This window comes from Siphateles boraxobius, unplaced genomic scaffold (genome assembly GCF_051911475.1).
Source record: "Siphateles boraxobius isolate OS27281-9 unplaced genomic scaffold, OSU_SipBor_1 22, whole genome shotgun sequence".
In the NCBI taxonomy this organism is placed as follows: Eukaryota; Metazoa; Chordata; class Actinopteri; order Cypriniformes; family Leuciscidae; genus Siphateles; species Siphateles boraxobius.
The window spans coordinates 18336217-18357092 of NW_027508833.1; the positions used below are offsets into that span (position 1 = coordinate 18336217).

The 20876-nt window shown below is 36.6% G+C and overlaps 1 protein-coding gene across 6 annotated transcripts in view; it reads left to right on the forward strand.

Moving 5' to 3' along the window:
- The window catches only part of npas3 (neuronal PAS domain protein 3), a 339316-nt gene that overhangs the window by 284081 nt on the left and 34359 nt on the right, over positions 1–20876 (forward strand). For all 6 annotated transcript variants that reach the window (XM_077238920.1, XM_077238922.1, XM_077238919.1 and 3 more), the window contains one exon: positions 176–353. In XM_077238920.1, the coding sequence (XP_077095035.1) occupies positions 176–353 (178 nt within the window). The remainder of the gene's footprint in view (positions 1–175; positions 354–20876) is intronic.

The window sequence follows — 20876 nt, forward strand, 5'->3', positions numbered from 1 at the left end:
TTTTATTGAACCTTAACTTAATTTAAGTTTAAGTTTTTCATCTAATATTTATATTTTATGCCTTTTTTTCACTTTATGAAAACGATTAACAGTTTTTAGTTTTAGTAAACAATAAAAAGTTAGTTTGATGTTGGTTTTAACCCAGATAACTGATCCATAACTGGTTTTGTTGCAGGTGGAACTGACGGGCAGCAGCGTGTTTGACTACGTTCACCCAGGCGATCACGTGGAAATGGCGGAGCAGTTGGGGATGAAGCTTCCTCCGGGGAGAGGGCTCCTGTCTCAGGGCGGCGGGGCCGAGGACGGGGCCAGCTCTGCCTCTTCTTCCTCTCACTCTGAGACACCAGAGCCGGGTAAGATCATGTTAAAGGTTAAACATCATAGATTTGTTTTTTATGTAGTAATCTCCCTAGTTTGTTTTTGAATTTTATTTTATTTTAAGTTAACTTTTATTATTTTATTATTTTTGTTTAATTTTATTAACACATGAATTATGAATACTTTTATGTTGCACTTTTAGATGTATTTTTTTTATGTATACATCTAAATACATGGATTATTAATACACTTCTGTTGTTGCACTTTGAGGGTACATTTACACGACAACGATGTACTAAAAACGAAAAAGTTTTTCCTTAGTGTCTTTCACGTACAGACGACAACGTTTCAAAATGAAACATGTGAAAACAACTAAAAACGCTGTATTATTCATGCCAGGCCAGTAGTTGGCGATGTCACTTTGCAAAGAAACCCTATGCACCTATAGACTATAATACGCATACGTATGATGTCGCTGTTTCCACAAAACCACATTTTTGTAGTTATACTCAGAGACGACAATGGTATCATTTTCAAAAATGTGCACTATGAAACCCATTTTCAAAAGTTTGTGTTTTCAGGCCACCAAAACTGCGTTGTGATGTATATGAATGGCCAAAGGGCATAAAAAGTTTTCAGTTTTTAGTTGAAAATGATGTTGTGTAAAAGGATCCTTCAATTTTATTTTATTTCATTAATACATGGCTCTCTGGAATACTGGATTCTTGAAAACTTGATTCTGATTGGTTCCAAAATGATTTAAGCATTAGAGTCATATCTTCAACTGTAATATAAAAGTAAATAAATACATTTTTAAAAATCAATTAATTTACACAGTTGCTTTGAGTTATGCTTCAAATGTTTTTAACCAATGATCTTGAAGCTCCAGATTCATACTTTTTTTAGTTTATTTATTTATTTATACTCAAAACCATGTTGCTTTCTTTAGTTTTTAGTACATCTACTATATGTTGCACCAAGTGGTGAGTGACCCTTAGGATGCCAAAATTGTGTGTTAATGGCATGTGTGACATGATATGCCTGATGAGTGTCTTCCACTTCGCCCGAACTCTCCAGGGGCGGCCCGTGTGACGGCAGCACTGTAACACAGGCTTACCCTGCTCCCGAATTTAATTAGACGAATTGTATAAGAGGGATGAAAAGAGGTGACATTCCTCATTGGAATTCTTTTCAGGCCTCTTATAGACTTTGCCTTCCAAATGTTCCCATTTTCATTGTGTTGTACTGATGATAATTTAAGTATTAAGGGAAAATCCATTTATAAATTAAACAAAATGACTTGATATCCATCAGTCCCCGAGTTCATCAAGCTGTTCAAACATGAGGGAGATTGGCTGGTCGGCCCGGGTCTTCCGAGAGCTTCAGTAATTAGATCTGCCAAGGATTTATTCTTTGCTGATTGGAGCTTTAAATTAATTGAAGTTCCACATTTGTGGTTTTGTCCTTTTCGTGGCGTTTTCTTTTTCTTTTTTCTTGCCAGGCACTGGCACACTGGCACATTTCACACTGGCAGTCTCAAAGTGTGTGTGTGTATTTGAGTGTTAATTTCTTGGCGGGAGTGAGCGAAAGGGTCTTTAATGGTTAGGCGGTTGGTCTGACGCTGAGATTTATTTTTATGTACACAGAATCATTAAAGATGTGCTTTACAATCAGATAAAGGGCACCGCGGTCTGTCTTCAAACGTCAGAGCTTCATTTATAAATGATGAGGACCCGAGACACATTCTATACAACAAGTTTGTGGGGCTTATTTTTAAGGACCAAAAGTGCTATTTACACCCAGTCGGGCAGCATGGATTAAAGTCCTTCAATCAATGACGTTGTCTAAATTGTAAGCTTGTTAGTATTGACCGCTTTTATTTGCTTTAATTTTGTTGTATTGTACGGAGCCCCCTAAAAGGATGTGTTGATGTTTAAAAAAAAAAGGAGACGAGAGGAATTTCACTGCTTTTGCATTCCACCGAAAAAACTTTTGTATCCGTTCGCAAAACTTTAGTGGTGTAAATAATATAAGGTTGGAAGAAAAACTATGGCTGTGTCCGAAAACCTAGGCAGCTGACTTGCTGCCTCACTGCACTATCAGGCAATGCCTTTGCGGGCAGCGTTTGCACACGAAGGTTCCTCACGAAACTGATTTCAGACAGACTTCTGAGGCAGCATATTGGTTTAATGATTAGCAGCAAAATAGAGCGAGCTTCAGCGAAGAAAGAGTGAATATTTAATGACTACAATAGTAATTTCTCTCTAGAAATGACATCATAAGTGGAAAACGTTTATCAAATATGTACAGTTACACTGACAAACTGACGACCAGCCGCAACTTTCAGACGCCATCTTTATTTTTCTAGCTCAACTGTCACAGAATGGAAAACACAGGATTGTGGGATATCAAAGTCAGCGAAGGATACATATATGCTGCCTTCAAAAATCGATCAAATGAAGGTATCTCAGGAGACAGGAAGTGAAACTAACATTGCATTCGGACAAGTCTTGATGCCTTCCGACCTTGGAACGCGTCCTCCGAAGGCAATTTTATTTATATTTACATTCATCAGAATTATTGCACTTTCACATAAGCACAAATCAAGAGAATGTCATGGTTTATTTTACCTCACTTAGTTTCCTGATTTATTATAGGCTGGTTATAATACAAATTAACACACTCTTTTCATTTTGAAAACTGGTAAAACAAGAAACTTCTCTAAAAAATGAAAACAGCGAAATTCCTAATAGTATTTCCAGTAATTCCAAATGACCTTTTTTCTATTAAAACGACAGCAAATTCAGCAACCACAATCACGGACAACATATGCGAGATCCATTTTAGGATTTATTACAGTTCATCACTGAGAAGCTTTGATCACAGATTTACCCTATATCCACCCTAAACAGCGCAAGCGGCTCGTGACAGATCACAGATTGACTGAATGACATTTTCATTTAAGCAGAATATCTAAATGGAGATCGTTAAACTCCAGCTTACTTGTTTGTCATGTTATCTGTGTTCCCAGATCATCCACGCTTCTTCTGCAGTGTAGAAAGAGTGTGTGCACATGGTTGCCAGATTGCAAAGATTAAGTAAAACACCGAGTGGAAAATTAACAGATACGTTCTGATTGCATGGGGATTTAAACTCTTGACATCTGGCAACCGCAAGCATGAACGCTCATGCCTGTATAGCAGTATGTGATATTTTGTCTCCTCTTTTTAACGACAAAAAAAAACGATTTTGATAAAGTTTGGTAAAATTTTAGTCTTGTCTTTTTTCGTCAACGCTATTTCATGTTGATATAGTCAGCTATCATTTAATGACCTTGGTGTCATCTCGTCTTAGTCATGGGAATAAAGTTCGTTGACAAACATTTTTCGTCACAGTTTTCGTTGACGAGATTTACACTATTTGTAAGCGAAAAAAGATTCTTGAGGAACGCAATACTTTTGCAAGAAAACAATAGTGTTTTGCAAGAGAAAGCAAAGGTTCTTAGGGGAGCGCAACACTTTTTTTCGAGAGCAAAAAATATTTATTTTTATCCTCCCATTTCATATTTCTTTCCATCACCATGTGACAAATGTGCCCAATGGGTCAAGAGTGATATCGCTGGAAGTTTTCAACTTTTACATGTCCCTGTCCTCTGTCTTTAATGCGCCAGCCACACTGTCATTGAGATGAATTGGAATGCTAATAGCTCTTTCTCCAGGTATCACAGTTCCCCTTTGGTCACAAAATATCCCTCTTGTTCTCTTTTTCTTTCTCTCTCGACGAATGGCAGGTTGAGCTGTTTAATGTGGAGTCAAGCGTTTCACCTCCTCTCATCTCCCTCATATGTTCGTGTGTCCTGCCTCTACACTAATTTTCGCCTATGAATGCCACTTTTTTCATCTGCTCAACCTGCAGAGTAAATTGTGTTATCAACAGCCTATTTTAAATATCTGACAGTGCAGAGGGAATAGCGTGTTTTCCTTCATCACTGGCTCCATCTCTCTCTCTCAAGGGCATGACACGCCGGCAATAAAGTGGTAAACATGGCGGTATTTTTCTTGAAGATCGTAATCCTGCAGTTTGTCAACAAGAGGCTTTTGATGAGCATGAAAAGAAGCCTCCCGTTTGTGCATTAATAAAAGAAAACGATTCAAGCTTCATTTGCAATGTGATGAATTTGGAAACAGACCCGTGCGCCTTGTGACAACTGTCCAATCGGCTTTGGCACGTACTGTAGTACGGAGCACATCACTCGCCACACTGTTTTTTCTTACAGTTTCTTTAACCTAATCCTTCCTTTTAAAGGAGCGATTCATTCACCATTCTTTGACATATTTTCCGTTCATCTAATGGCTGATGTACGAGAATACCTTTTAAATCGGAGGTGTGTATTCTTCACTTCATATTTCAAAAAGTCTTCATGATTGTATTTTTTAATTTATTTCGATTATTAGTAGCAGTAGTAGTAGATTATATAATTTTATAAAAATAACTATTTTCCTAAACACAAAAATGGTAAGAATCTCTATCATACCTGAACATAATAATTTGGATGGATGGATGGATACATAGAAAATTTTGATTTCACCCCCATCTCAGTGGACAGTGATGACCGGTATAATGTATGCCAACATACATCCCTGAAACAAGAGATGTGGCATTAAACATTGATTAAAAGAACCAGATACTATAAATAAAGGAAAGAACATCCGAATGAACCTTTGGCAGTCCTGCATGTGAGGATGATGGACTGAGGAGCGTGTGGTCCCAGCGCAGGGCTCAGGGTGTCTTCTGTGGGCAGGGTGATCCGGACTCTCCCGCAGGGTCAGACCTTTGATTTGTGTGGATTCTCCTCTAGCCTTTAACAGGTGTCTTCTGCTGCGGGTGACATTTGAAATACAAATAGAGCTCTTTTCCACAAGGCCTCTGAATCTAGCCCTGTCAGAGTAAAACTTCCAGCACATACGCACACATTCACATGCACAGCTGTCTTAGATGCATACACACACTCTGTACTGTACACAAACACATATTCACACAGAAACGCTGTCAGACGAGGCTGGTGTTCTGAAAAGAGCTAGAGGCTCCACTCCAGCCAATAGCGGTTAATTGAGATCATTATTTTAGTAATAGGAATTACAATTTGCTGGCCATAAAGCTGTTTTTTGTTTTAACTTTGCACCCTTACAGGTCAAGTCAAGTCAGTTCACTTTTATTTTTAAAGGGCTTTTTACAATACATTGTTGTAAAAGCAGCTTTACAGTGATAATCAGAAATTAATGCAATACATTTTTTTTAATGGATTCATATCTGTTGAAAAAATCATTAATTATGAACTTCGGTGTTTACACGTCACCGTTTTCAACTGAAAACAGAAAACTTTTAATGAGTTTTAGCCGTTCATTTACATGACAACGGCGATTTGGTGGCCTGAGAACGCAAACTTTGATGTAGGTTTCAAAGTGCAAGTTTTTGAAAACGGGTTTTGAAAGCGATACCTTTATCATCTCTTTGTAAACTTAGAAAACGTGAATCTGTGAAAACGGTGACGTCATGCACTTGAGTATTGCGTGTTTAGTCTATATGTATGCGCGTTTGAATGTGTGCGTGGGTGCGTAGTCTTTCTTTTAAAAAGTGGCCAACTACGCCAACTACTTGTCTGGCAGCAGAAAACAACGTTTAAAGTCGTTTCCGCGGATCCGTGTGAGCGGGAATCATTTTGATAACATTTTCATCTGTACATCTTACACTTACTCACAGTCAAGCCTTCAGCTTTAAAGGTGCTCTAAGCGATGTCACGTGTTTTTTAGGCCAAAACATTTTTGTCACATAAAGCAAACAACTCCTCTCTGCAGACACCCCAGGCTCCACAAACGGCAACAAAAACAAACTGGGCTAACACGCACCATGAAACATAAACTGTTCCAGCCAATAACCGACAAGAAGGATTTGGGGGGGTTAGTGTGCGGATGAGGAGGAGGGAGGGTCTAGCTAGCTTCCATTTTGTTTGACAATACTTTAAACGTCAACAAGAAGTAACGTCACCCGACATCGCTTAGAGCACCTTTAACTTTTTCCCCGACATTGACTGAAATTTTCACCATTTGTGCAACATGACATCTCGCAATTGACAGAAATTTCCAGCTTTCCATGTATTTACTGTTACATGGTAGGGGGCGCTGTTACACATCTTCTGAAAGAGTGCTAAATCTCCTGATCAAAAGACATGTAAAGAAGAACCAGAAACATGCAATATCATAAGCAAATATGTAAAATAACGCGATCATCAGCATTAAACGGCATATAAATCAAAATGTTACCTAATGTTACTGAATGAAATGTCGACCCAGGACGAGGTATAGGACTGTGAAGCTTTGGGGGTGTTGATGGACTCCATCTACTCCTTCTTTGTTTAAATCATTGTTCTGAATGCGATTAAGATTTAGTCTTTGAAAAAACAAGATTTCCTCAGCTTTTTGCTCAAAATGTTGCTTTTCTTATGAAACCTAGCCACATTTAAGTGTTGATTAAAAAAAGTGCATTAAGCTAGAACAAAAAAAATGTTTTGTTTAAAAGCAGAGGCTCTGTTCTTTTTGGATTTATTTCATGTTCAGATGTACAAAAAAGAAAACCTGGGGGCCATGAAATCAAAAATGCTGGTGATGGCTGGCAACGTTGGCAGGGAAAGAGTTAGTTTCTTGACATTTAAAATATTTACTGCATAAAATACTGTCTTTGATCTGTATTTAAAGGTTCTCTATGGTCAGTTTTGCACCAGTTTCAAAATGGCATCAAAGGGCAAAATATTTTTCAAAAATAATGTAATATTTTGTAGATTTAAATTTTTCTAGTTCTACTTAGCTATACGTATAAGACCGTAGTTATATAATGATTATTTTTCACACCATTTTTCTGCTGTGAAATGTGTTGAGTTTCATTCATCCGCGGGGCTCTCAGGACACTAGAAGCATCTAGCCGAGGTCACTGACCTCAACGGCTGCTGTCCACTGTCTGGGTCATTAGGGGATTCTGTGGTCTGCATTACCCAGAATCCTCCCAGGTGAATCCCGCTCTGTCGTAGGTGTTTGGCACATATAGAGAAGCGTCCTTGAGAATAGTTGGGGTCACACAAGCAGTTAGCACTGGCTCAGAATACAAATAATGAGATTAGCGTTCATGGACGGCACACATTAGCCTAACACACCTGTGAAGAGTTGTGTTTCTCATCCGTTTCACACACAGTTTTAGATACTAGTGTAGTTTAGATTATGTATGTGTGGGGAGGTAGTATACACTATTATGGCATTTGGATTCTTCATGCAATATGTAAACTTATGTCTCTCTTAGAAGTATATGAATGTCATAGCAATATCAAACAATATCAAGTGGCATTTTGCAAACAAATGATGCTAGACCTATTAAAATGTAGTCCACGTAGTCACACAAATACCTGGGTTCGTGGAAAATGGGATATCAATGGGGTCAGGAGTGATCACATGACCAAAACTATTGGAGGAGTTTTAATTGAAATCTGAAGTTCCTGAGGTCTGCGGCTCAAACATATTGATTTTATTCAGGCTGACCCAGCCAATGGGGTCACGTTTGAACCCATCTGACATTTCTTCAATTCATCTCACTTCCAGAGCCCCAATACTTCACCCTTTGGCGAGGTAAGGGGTGGGGAGGGATGGGGGGGTCTGTGCGTGCGTGCGTGCGTGGTCATGTGGTCCTGGGAAACCCACAAGGAAAACAGCTTATAAAGCATACTAAGTGATGTTTTTTCAAAGTCTAAAAATGCAGAAAGCTTTCTGTGAATGTTGTGTTTAGGTGTTTGGAGAGTACAGTATAGGAACCATTACGACTATAGAAAGTCCCCATAAAACCCCAACGCGTGTGTGTCCGCGCTAATTTGTGTCCTTTATCATGTGACAAATGTGGATTTAAATTCATATGAGTTTTTATGTTCTTATTGTGCATGATTCACCATTAAATGTTATTGAACTGTTTTTTACATTTATTAAATTATTGGTAATACTATACAATACTTTTCAATATGATAACATTCGTTTATGCATTAGTTACAAAAAGCTGACAGAAAAACAAAAAGCTGACAGAAAAACAAAAAGCTGACAGAAAAAAAACATACATTGACCTAGCACAATCAGTTATGTAGTTCTCTCTTGTTTTGGCATGTGAATGGAATGGAATGTCAGAACTAATTTCTTACAAAATGTGTTCATGTACACTAGTGTTCCAAAGTTTGGGATCAGTATTTTTTGTAAAGAAATTAATACTTTTATTCAGCAAGAATGCAATGATAATAATACGATTAATAAGAAAATCAGCATATCAGAATGATTTCTGAAGGATCATTTGACTGAAGATTGGAGTAATGATGCTGAAAACTCAGCTTTGTTATCACAGGAATAAATTACATTTTAAAATATATTAAAAAAGAAATATTTTTATAAAATTTCATCTCATTAATGCAACCTTGGTGAGCATAAAAGAAAAAAAAGTCTTACCAATCTTGCATTTAAGTTAATGTCAATTTTGTACATTTAATACATTAATAGTATTTGAACAACTTCAAGCTCTGTTAGTTTATGTTATATATTGCATTTGCATTAACTAATAGTAACATGTGGGACCCTGTTTTGTGTAGTAAGATGTTAGAATTAGCTCTGATATGAAGGAAACTCTATCGCCCCCTTGAGGTTGACTAACAGCATGACACAATTTGTTTTACAGTCTTATTCACAATAAAGTTTGTACAATGGAATTCACATCTGCATATCTGAATAGTGTTTAAGGCTATAGATAACCTTCTTGTGCACTTCACATGATTTTAACTGACTTCTTCCCATGAAAAACAATTCAAATCAGTTTGTCGCCCTATGTAGAGCGTAGTGAAGCTCCTAGGGTTTGGAACAGAGCTAGTGTTTAACTGAAGCTGCTCGTGACTGATCTGTGTAGAGCCGCAGGAGCTCAGAGATCTTACGCTTACACGTTTAATACTGCCCTGCCAGAACGTCCCGTCTGGCCTCCATCCAAACAGAAGCACACGTCTGCAGATACACAAACCGGCCTGCTGTAATGAACACAAGAGTGGAAGAATAAGTTTCAGGATTTCAGGCTATACTATAGATGCATTTTTTGACAATTAAAGCACGGCCACAGCTTGAGTTTGTTTTCCCGCAAAGCGTCAGATCTGTTTATTCTGTCGCACGCCTCGTTTTGATTAAGAATGCAAATCCGATTCTTTTGTCCATCTGCGTTTCTGTCCATGAAGGAGTGCGTTTAATTAAAACAAACACGAGTGTCTGCTGTGATGTTTTGTCGTTTTATCTATAGAGCGAATCAGGCCAAATCAGACGCTCAGGTTGTCTCCTCGTCTCAGCTGTAAATACTAACGGCAGTGCAGGTGGATACTGTGAGGATTTGTTTTCCAGTGGCGTCTATTACGCGAGACATGACTGGGACGCAGATTCCGAGATTTTTCCAGTGGCGGTCTCCAATCACAGATGGCAGATGGGGATTTTGTTTTGCCATAGCCGCTGTGGAGATGAACAGGAGGAGATGATGTGTTGAGCTCTGTCCAATGTGTCTTACTGTTGTTGTTTTATGACTCATGGGAATTTCACAGTCACAGACATATGAAACACACACACAAACACACACTGTCTTTTTTTTGTCAAGATAATGACATAATATGAAGAAATCTATGTTTGTTTGTTAGGTCATTATAAACAAATCTGTTTTATTGTAGATGGTCAGATCTGTGGCGCAGTGTGAGTGATTCTGATTCTGTCTGAAGTGCAAACAATAATACAGTGAAATTTAAAAAAATTCATTATCCACTTTATAGTCTATTTAATAAACAGTCACGACTTTTACAGTACATTAAATTATTTTATTCTATAATTTTTTTTACACTTTTTAATCTCTTGATTTAAAAAAAAATCTTTTAAATAATGTAAAAATATTATTTTGAAATAATTTTAAAAATAATAAAATAATTTTTTTTTAACACAATAAATTCATTACTAGAATACAGTAGTGGGCAAAGGTGATGTCTGGAGGGATATTTGTTTTCAATGACCCAAGTTTGATTAAACCATCAAAATATGAGAATTTTTTTAAAATATTTTTAATATGATAGAACAACAATTAAATTGTTTTGCAAAAAAGGCAAACTACAGCTACAGGTTTTATATTACTATGCAAAAAAAAGTGCAAAGAAAAACAAAAAGCTGACAGAAAAAATACATTGACTTACCACAATCAGTTATTAATATTTTGTTGGTTCTCAAATGTTTTTGCCTGTGTTTATAATTTCTTTGTATGACAGCTTGTCCAAAAATGTTTTAATTGCGTTATCACAAATAAAAACACAACTACGCAATATGCTCAAATTCATTAACACAATTTTTTTAATAATATTTGAATAAAGAATGAAGACATCAATTTCCCTAAGCCGGACATCACATTTAAATCAGCATCACTACTTTATTAGATCATACAGCTCTATAATATTTATTTACTGTCACAGTAGATTCAATAATGTAATCATTTTCAGGTTTTATAGTTTGTTGGTGTGTTTTCTTTACATTCACTTTTTGATTTAAGATTTATTTAATTAAAAACCACTTCAAATTAGACACACAGCTACTATTCTAGATAGAATAGAATAGAATAGAGTAGAATAGAATAGAATAGAATCAACAAATGCAATGCAGGGAGATTCTTTTGCCTCTACATTTGAAATTTTTTGTCTCTTTTGGTGACTTTTTTGCCTCGGCCAAGAAAATGCACATTACCTTTGTGTCATGCTGTATATGTAGTTGACATGTAAACACATGAGCATGTTAGTGTAGTGCACTTGTAGGCAACTCTGTAGTTTTTACAGCACTTGTGTCGTAAAAATCCTACTAGTTGTAAGTAAAAGACCTAATGCTTGTTAATTTTGCGTGCTTGAGGGAAAACGTCATAACTTACTCTGTAATTATGAAAGTGCCTATCGCTTCATCAGATAGATTCCCTGTCAAAAGCTCCAGGCTGGGTGTCGTGATGAACTAGCCACCATAAATAAGGGACTGGCCTGCTTGCTAAGACAAATGTTTTTAATCATCTGATGTGTTCATTTATACCAAGCCCTAAGTTTAGCCTTAAATTAAGACTCTTGCTAGAACATAACTTGATTTAGAAATGCCCATCAATCCTGGGCGGTCTTTATGTGGAGGAAAAGCTCAGATGAAGTGTGTTGATCTTTATTCGTCCTTTGCTCTTGTCTAAAAACTCACTTAAAGGTAAGTGGAAAACTGCACATTCTTTTTTCAGTGGAACAAAAATGAGGTTTGTTCATAGCAGAATGTCCTAGCTGTTCTTTTCCATGCAATGAAAGCAAATGATGATTTATCATATAACTTTAGAAGACTTTGAATACTGTCCTTTTTGATCAGATTGAACATTCTTCAAAACTAATTTCTGTTCTACAGATGAAAGTGATGCGTGAAGGTGAGGGAAATATACAAATAAACATTTTGTAATGTTACAACAAAAAGCTCGGTTTAAAAAAAATATGGGATTTTTGCTACCTGTTTTCTTTTTATTATTGTTGTTTAGTTTTATTGTGTTTTTAAGGGTTTTTAGATTGTCATATTAAGTGACAAATGACATCAAACAACATTATTCAAATTTCTTCTTTAGTCCAAAGTGCCTTTCATGCTTATTTTCAAAACATATTATAGGAACGTGAAAATTAGTCATCTCATAAGTTACCTTTTTGTTTTATGTATGCTTTTAATGGAATTATGTTTAGTTTAATTAATTTGCTATGGATTGTGTACATTTTTATGTTTTCACTTTAACTAGAGCTGAAAATTTAAAGGGATAGTTCACCCAAAAATCATCATTTATATACTCTCCCTCGTGTTTTTCCAAACCAGTATGAGTTCCGTTCTTCTGTTAAAACGCAAAAGAAGATGTTTTGAAGAATGTTGGTAATCAAAAAGTTGACGGTAGCCATTGACTTCCATAGTAGGAATAAATACAATGGAAGTCAATGTGGTCCATCAACTTTTGTACCAACATTCTTGAAAATAACATACAGAATAAAATAAATTCACACAGGTTTGGGAACAACATATGTGTGAGTAAATGATGACAGAAATGACCAAAACTATGACATTTTTGGGTGAACTATCCCTTTTACATGTTTAAAACAAACATTATAATGTTCAGACATTAAAAATTAACTTGACATGGAATCTTGTAAACATGCCACTTTTGCACAAGACACAGAAATGATGATTTCTAAAGCCTCTTTTTGTAACGTCTATTCAGTGCTTCGTCTGTCACCATCGTGTAATGTCTTTCAATTATCTTCATTCGAGGGAAATATATATGTGATGTATCAATTGGTATATCATGCAATTAATCAATCATCAGCCCTAGTTTTAATGAATTGAGTTCACGGCATCATCTTTCGCTTTTGGCATACGTGTGCGTTCTGAGAGTCTTTTATTCTCAGTGACGGCACTGAGGACAGAAGAGTCACATGCTGATGCCTCTCATCTCAGCTATTATTAAAGGGCATTATCAAGCTTTTCAAATGTCTATAGTGCTTCAGCCATCATGAGCCCTTCAGTATCAAACCATACAGAAACATGCAAAACAATCCTGCGAGAGGAACAAAGAAACTAATGACAGCTTAGCCGGCCTAAAAGATTGAGAATTCTGTCACGAGGAAAGCGCAAGATCACTGGAGGAGGAAGGCTTCGGAGCTTTGAAAGACAAAGGCGGGATCAAGCGGTCTCCAGACTATTAGAAGCCAGTTTTATTTAAGCTTATTTGGCTGATAAGGTTGTCAGAAAGGGCTTTTTATCAGGCGAGAGGAGTAGGCGGCGAGCATTACGCCTCCGTTCCCAGGCAGTGGGTGCGTGGCGAGTTGCGCGGTGGGAAAGTCTTTTCCGTAAAGCTGCTTGGCGCTTTCACACAGGAAAAGCCCAATTTGAGCTTGGTTCTTACAGGATGAGAGGGCAGTTAGGACTGAACCCCGAGATCATCTTTTGTTTTATGCGTTTTATGGATTTTGTTGTTTGTACTACATCATCAGGCTTGTGTGTTTGGTTTGTGGGCTAAAGTTCTTGTTTTGGACCATTCAGATTTGTTTCTCAGGCTACGATGGGTTTTTGCTCTAAATGTTTTTGAAGTAGCAAAAGCACACGTAGGTTTACATTCGACTTTTATGCTCTTATTAGATAATGTAGTGAAGAAACTTGGCCTTGCATCATCTGGAGAATACAGTATGTGCTAAACGCTACACAACAGCTCCATAAACACATTGGGTATGTTTTTTTCACTTTTGCTTTGTAGGCAAATATTACTAGTAATTGCTATATTTTTATTGTTGTTGTTTCCCATTTTCATATGGAATTATCCCGAGAAGTGAACTAAATGTGAAAAAAACTCAATTTGGGAACATTTCCTCAAATGAAAAAACATTTTGTAAACAAAATTAACTAACTAACTGTAGGATGGATGGATGGATGGATGGAAGTAAGGATGGATGAACGGATGGATAGATAAAATATTAATAGATAAAAGGATGGATGTATTGGGTGGGTGAAAGGATGGATGGATAAAAGATGGATAGATAAAAGGATTGATGGATGGATAGATAAAAGGATGGATGGATGGATGAAAGGATGGATGGATGGGTGGGTGAAAGGATGGGTGGATAAAAGGATGGATGTATTAGGTGGGTGAAAGGATGGATGGGTGGATGGATGGATGGATGTATGGAAGGAAGAATGAAAGGATGGATGATGGAAGGATGGATAAAAGAAAGAAAGAAACAAAGATGAACCAACAAACAATTGAATGAACACATGAATAAAAGGATGGATGGATGGATAGATAAAAGGATGGATGGGTGGATGAAAGGATGGATGGATGGATGGAGTGATGAAAGGATGGGTGGGTAAAAGGATGGGTGGATGAAAGGATGAATGAACGGATGGTTAGATAAAATATGAATAAATAAAAGGAAGGATGTATTGGGTGGGTGAAAGGATGGATGGATAAAAGATGGATGGATGGGTGGATGGAAGGAAGAATGAAAGGATGGATGATGGAAGGATGGATAAAAGAAAGATAGAAACAAAGATGAACCAACAAACAATTGAATGAACACATGAATAATTGAACAAAGTTACAAATGTACCCTACTTTTCAAAATTTTGGGGTCAGTAAGATTTTTTAAGAAATATTAAACTTTTATTCAGAAAGGATGCATTAAATTGATCAAATTTCAGTAAACATCAGTAAAAACATTTATAATTTCAATAAATTCTGTTATTTTGAACTTTTCTCATCAATGAATCCTGAAAAAAAGTTCAGTTTCCACATAATTATTAAGCAGCACAGCCGTTTTCAAAATTGATAATAAGAAATGTTTCTTGAGCAGAAAATCATCATATCAGAATGATTTCTGAAGGATCATATGATTGAAGACTGGAGTAATGATGCTAAGAATTCAGCTTTTGTGTGAGTGTCATTTTGGTCCAGCAAGAACACAATCTATATTCTTAAATCAGGCATAATATGTTACCAGTTTTAATTTTCAAGACCCCATGTGCATCACTCCATATATGAAGTGTTTTTGCTCTGAACAAAGATTATCCAGTCCACTTGACCCCACAGGACAGTCCATGTCTCAGATGAGTGGAGGAACGAAATAATGCTCTTATTCACGGTTTTCTGTGCTGTTTTCCCTCTGCAGAAGTAGAATGTTTTCATTGCCTAGTTTAAAAAAAAAAATATATATATAAACGTTTGTTTATTAGGGCCTTACAACGCAGCAGAGATAAGCGGCGAGCAGGTACCAGGTCTTTGCCCAATAATCAGGGGGAAATTATCGGCCCCGCACCTCCTCGTGACACAATTTGTCAGACTTGCTGATAGAAAACAAATTCTATTCATAAAGCCGCACTCCCCTTGGCATCGGTGCGATTCGCTAGCAATTCAATTATAGTTTTCTGCGATAGTGAACCCAGAGAGAGAATCCAGCCTGACAAGAAATATGACAGGACAGTAACGGAGTGTTTATGCAATTAAACTTTCACTGACAATACCTGGCGAGTGATGAATGTCTGGGTGGACATATACGTGTGCGAGCGCTGCCCCGTAAGGACTGCACATTTTTCATGATTTTACAGCCCATTCTGATCCGTTAGGAACGTGTGGAGAAAGAGAGAAAGAAGGGAAGAGGATGGAGAGTTTCTATTGCTTGTGCCGTTGACTAAACCCTGCTAAAAGGAAAAGAAGAGAAGATCGAGATGCCAGAAAGAAAGAATCATGTTTCAGTTTAGTTTTTATACTGCACTGTAAAACTTTGAGGCTCTTCATATAGTCACCTACAGTGAAAAAAAAAATCTTTTTAAGTAAATTTCACTTGTGAAATTAAGTCAAATCTACTTAAGTAAAATGAACAAATATAATAAGTAACTTTAACTCTGCCATTAAAGTTTTTTGAGTAATTTCTACACTCTGTTTGGAGTACATTTTACTCAAACAATATAACACTGAATTAAGCCATGCTTTTAAAGTGTATGCTTTACTTAAAACATCTAACTAAATCATACTTATGTAGTTCACAATATATCTACATAATAGAAGTGAATACAGAGATCTCAATACTTTGTACACAATCACGGTAACATTCGTTGGATCATTTGAGTAGAAAATGAACTCCAGATGTCACGAAACAGCAAGTTAATAAACCTAACAACAAAAACAATGATAAAACAGTGTAAATACAGGTGAAAAACAGTGAAACATACAACCTTATTAATTATTCATGCCCCAGTTCATGATGGGAACAGAAGTTGAGTAGGTTTTATTATTTACTCTTTAATTTGTACAAGCTTATATTAAGTACTAATATAGAATTTACTTTTTTTTTTTTTTTTTTACTTCACAACATTTTTATCAGTGTACTTCTTTTGGTTTCTGAACCAAAGAAATTGTTCACAAAACCCTTAGGATCTGAGGATCAGTCAGTTGATATTATTTGTATGTATATGTTTATCTGAAATGATTCAGCATCATTACTCCAGTCTTCAGTGTCACATGATCCTTCAGAAATCATTCTAATATACTGATTTGCTGATTACTTATTATCAATGTTGAAAACAGTTATGCTGCTTAATATTATAGTGGAAAATATAAGCCATTTATTTTCAGGATTCTTTGATTAAGAGAAAGTTTTTATTTGAAAGCATTCATTTGAAATGAATACTCTTTTGTAACATTATAAATGTCTTTACTATAATTTTTGATCAATTTAATGCATCCTTGCTAAATAACAGTATTAATTTCTTTTTTTTTAAATGTTACTGACCAAACAAATTCACAATCTCCAACCCTGATACAAAATTCAGTTTTTAGTTTTCATTTTCCATTTCGTTTGATTATTTCCAGCTCTTCTCAATCGAATATTAATTTAGTGTACATGTTGTGGCTAATTTAAACAAGAAAGAAAGAACAACAAAACAAATTCACAAATGAATGAACAACCAAATGTATAACTGAGTGAATTGAGTATGTAGAAACAAGTAAATAATGCCCTGAGTCTCAATACAGAATTTAATTTCAAGTTGATTTGTGCATAATCAGCAGATTATCGTATTTTAGCCCTGAAGTCTTTGGCTTTGGTCATCTGCCGTTCTCTAGTTTGAGGTTTCGTTCGGTGGTTTCAATCACGCTGTTTTGTCCAAAGATCAGAGCGGAGGTGAGCTGTTCTTTTTAATTAATCATTTGTCCTTCAAACAGTGAAGTTTCTCTCCTCGCCGTGCTCTCTCCACAGATAATTAGGCCCCATAGTTCAGTTAATTCCACAGGAGAGCTCATGCTAGCCACCTGCTCCTTTTGGACGGCTAATCTTTGTCTTGTAAGATTCCGTCCCCGTAGAATTGTTCCGTCTCGCGAAGAATGAAGAAACGCGCTGTTTTTCCCCGTAGTGTCCCTCTGTTAGTTGAATTTGTAATGCGGGAAACCCAACCCCCGCCGTTCTGTGCGCAGTGATAGCGAGGTGTTGATTTTAGGTGTATATGGATCTCAAAGTAATCCTATTAATTCAAAGTGAATAACAAAGCAGCCTGCCTCTTCTTTTTTTTTTCACATGCCGTTCCATTTATTCAACCTGCTAGGGCTTTGTTTCTCCATCATAATTATTTCCAAGTCAGATCTGTGCTGATTTCCTGGTGGACTTGTGTACCTCCGACTAACTTGAGGAACAACGGAGCTCGGATAATTCGCACTGTTCCTCTGGGGTGGTGTTCTCTGTTTTTTTCAAGGACATTTTTATTACAAAGCTGATGGAATTTGCATATTAATTCATTTCTTTCAATTTTTAAGATTAAATGTTGTCAACATGTATCAGTGCAAGGTTTTGACAGACCTGATGAAATAGGTCAGTCATGCTTGAACGTCGTGGCGTAAAGCAGCCAGCTGCAACCTCTCTCTCTCTCTCTCTCTTTCTCCCTCATACTCACACACATAAACTCGCATCGCATACTCAATCACTCAATCTTTCCTTCTTTTTCTGTTCCTTGTTTCCCCCTCCCCATCTCTCCGTTTCGTGCTACTTGATTAAAGGAAAAGTGCGTCCGGGGCTAAAATGACATGCCAAATTCTATCAACTTCCATTGAGGGCTCTCTCCTAAATTAGAATGCCATTAGAGGCTTTTGATTTATAAAGTGCATTTTCATGTTTCTCTTCTGTGTATTTTTTCCTCTCATGTTAGCTGTGTGACCTTTTGCGCCTGTAGTTTGCCTGCCTCGGTCAATAAGTGAAACGTTTTACATTCATTAATATTTTGTGCATGAGTCTAATAGGTTGTCCCGACACTATGTCCTGGCCTTTTCTTGTTTGTCTGTGTTTATCTATCTCAACTCAATTGGAATCACAAATATAGTACAATAAAATAGACCTATCAGCTAGAATATCAGCTATTGAGAAGCCCATATTTATCAACCGCTAATGTCTCAAATTATATATTGCAGATAAATACATAAATATAGCTGCTAGCCAAGCCGCTTATGGCCATGTTTGGACATTGAAATCATTGCACAATTCACATGGTTAAACATGGTTAAACACTTGCTACACAATGATTTGATCAAACAATCTTAAAGCTATAGCCTGTTGCTTTAAACAGCATGCCACTCATACAATGGTTTGTTTAATATTACAGAGACTTGAGTTTTTGAAGGCAGAACCACAGCTATCGGCTTTAAATGGCACAACATTACACACCATTTTATAAAGTTGTCCCACACAGGACTCAAACCCACAATCTCTGGGTCAGGTGCCTGTCGCTCATGTCTTTGCGACACTAAGAAGACATGTTTTCACACAGATGCCAAGTTCCAGTTCATATATAAATGCACTGCATTTTATATATAATAATTTCAGATGAGATCATTCTCAGAAAAACACAATGTCTGGAACAGAAGCAAGTTTTTAATAATTTCTGGCCACAGTACCTCTTGTAGGTCTGTGCATGAGCCACACAAGATTTTAACCCACGACCTGAAAGGTTTGGGGCTTGTGGCATTACTAATTAGGTCACTCAGTTGTTGCTGGTTAACCAGGTTGCCGTAGAGAGCCTTCAGTGTGAGAATGAGCACACAAGAGCATTACTTAATATTTTAACCAGATTAGCATGCTAAGCTAACGTAATGCTAATGTATCTTATGGTTAACCTGATAGCTGAAGAGTCACATTAGAACGAATGGCAACTGGTTAGCATATTAACCAATTAGCATGCTAAGCTTACTAGAATAAGACAACAAACACAGGGAGTGTCAATATTGGAGATGTATTTTCCAGGAACGCTAACGAATATCCAAAATCCATTCAGTCATTTCTGCGCAGCTCATTCCAAAGATCATCTGAGCTGATTATGGACAAAATTGTGCAAAATTTGTAGGAGTAGTAGCAAAAAAACTGTTTTTCATTTGCTTCAGTATGGCAGACAGTCACATTGTTGGAAAATAACAAATGAGAAATCATCAGAATCAGAATAAACCAAGGAACATAATGATACAAAGAAAACAAATTTAGAAAATATTTGCACAAAAAAAAACCATCTCTGGAACATTAGGTGGCGCTGTATTCACACTTCTCAGGTACCTTCAGGACATGCTGATGATGATACGCACCAAATTTTGTGCCGATATGTAAAATATTGAAATTTATAACAAAATTCAAAATGATCCTGGCAAAATTGGTATCCACAGAAAACAATAATGTCAAAAAAATACATGAATCCACTTTCTGAAAAACTGTTCTAAAGTTATTAGCAAAAAAATCTTTTCAGTCATTTCTGTGTAAGGTCATCTGAGCCAATTTTCGTAAGAATTGGAAAAAAATTGAAGGAGTAGCAGTGAAAAAACATAATACTGTACTTTTCAAAATGGTCACCACTGTAATGGGCGGAGTCTTAATGTAATATATTGAATATGATCAGTATGATGAGAGGAATCAGGTGTACTAAGTTTCATTTTTCTAGATCAAAGGGTTTAAAAGTTATAACCATTTGAAAAGTTAATTTTTACACTGATGGTGGCGATATAGAGTTGGTCCTAGAGACCCCAAAGTTGGTCAGATTATTTTTTATTACCATCACTACAAGTATGCCAATTTTTAGCATTTCATAAGGCTGCCATTGACTCCCATTGGTGAGGAATAATAATAAAGTAAACTTACAATTCCAATTCAATTCCCTTCAGGGCTTGGTCCCTAATAAGATTTAATGAGATGCGCACACACTTTCTGAAATTATATAACTCTTATTTTAATTACGCTAAATTACACTACCGTTCAGATGTCTTTGAAAGTCTTCTGCTCACCAAGGCGACATTTATTTGATAAAACAAAAATGTATATGTATATAAATATATATAATTTTTTTATATATATTACATATATTGACTAATTTATTTTATTATATTGATAAATCATATGTTACTGTAATATTTGGCTTTAAACTGACTGTCTAAAATCTTTTTTGAAACAAGCAGCATTAAGATTCAACCCGATTTTAAATGCCGTTATAGGTTGAACGCACTGCCATGCGCTTTTCTGATGTGAACAATCCCATGGGTTCACAACTCATTAGTTTTGACTGAAATTGTCTTTGTGACAAGTATTATTACTGCAACACCTGTTCACCCTTCACTCCAGACGACACTTACCATGTTCAACTTCTCGCTCTCTTGCACGGATTCACCCTTGACTACAGTATATTTAGCAGTGTCCACATGGAGAATTAAAACATTTCCAGCAGTTAACTACGGTAGACGGATAGTGTGAGTTTTGTTGTTATTCGTTGTGTATTTTTCTGGTCACTCCCGGGTGGGTGAGCGCACTTCTTCTAGAACACAGGGACCGAACCGACCCCAAGACTGATAAAAACTGCCCAGCTTGTCACCGGTTCACCCTCATTACCATATTAATAATAGACGAGTACCGTATCCCAGCATTTCCC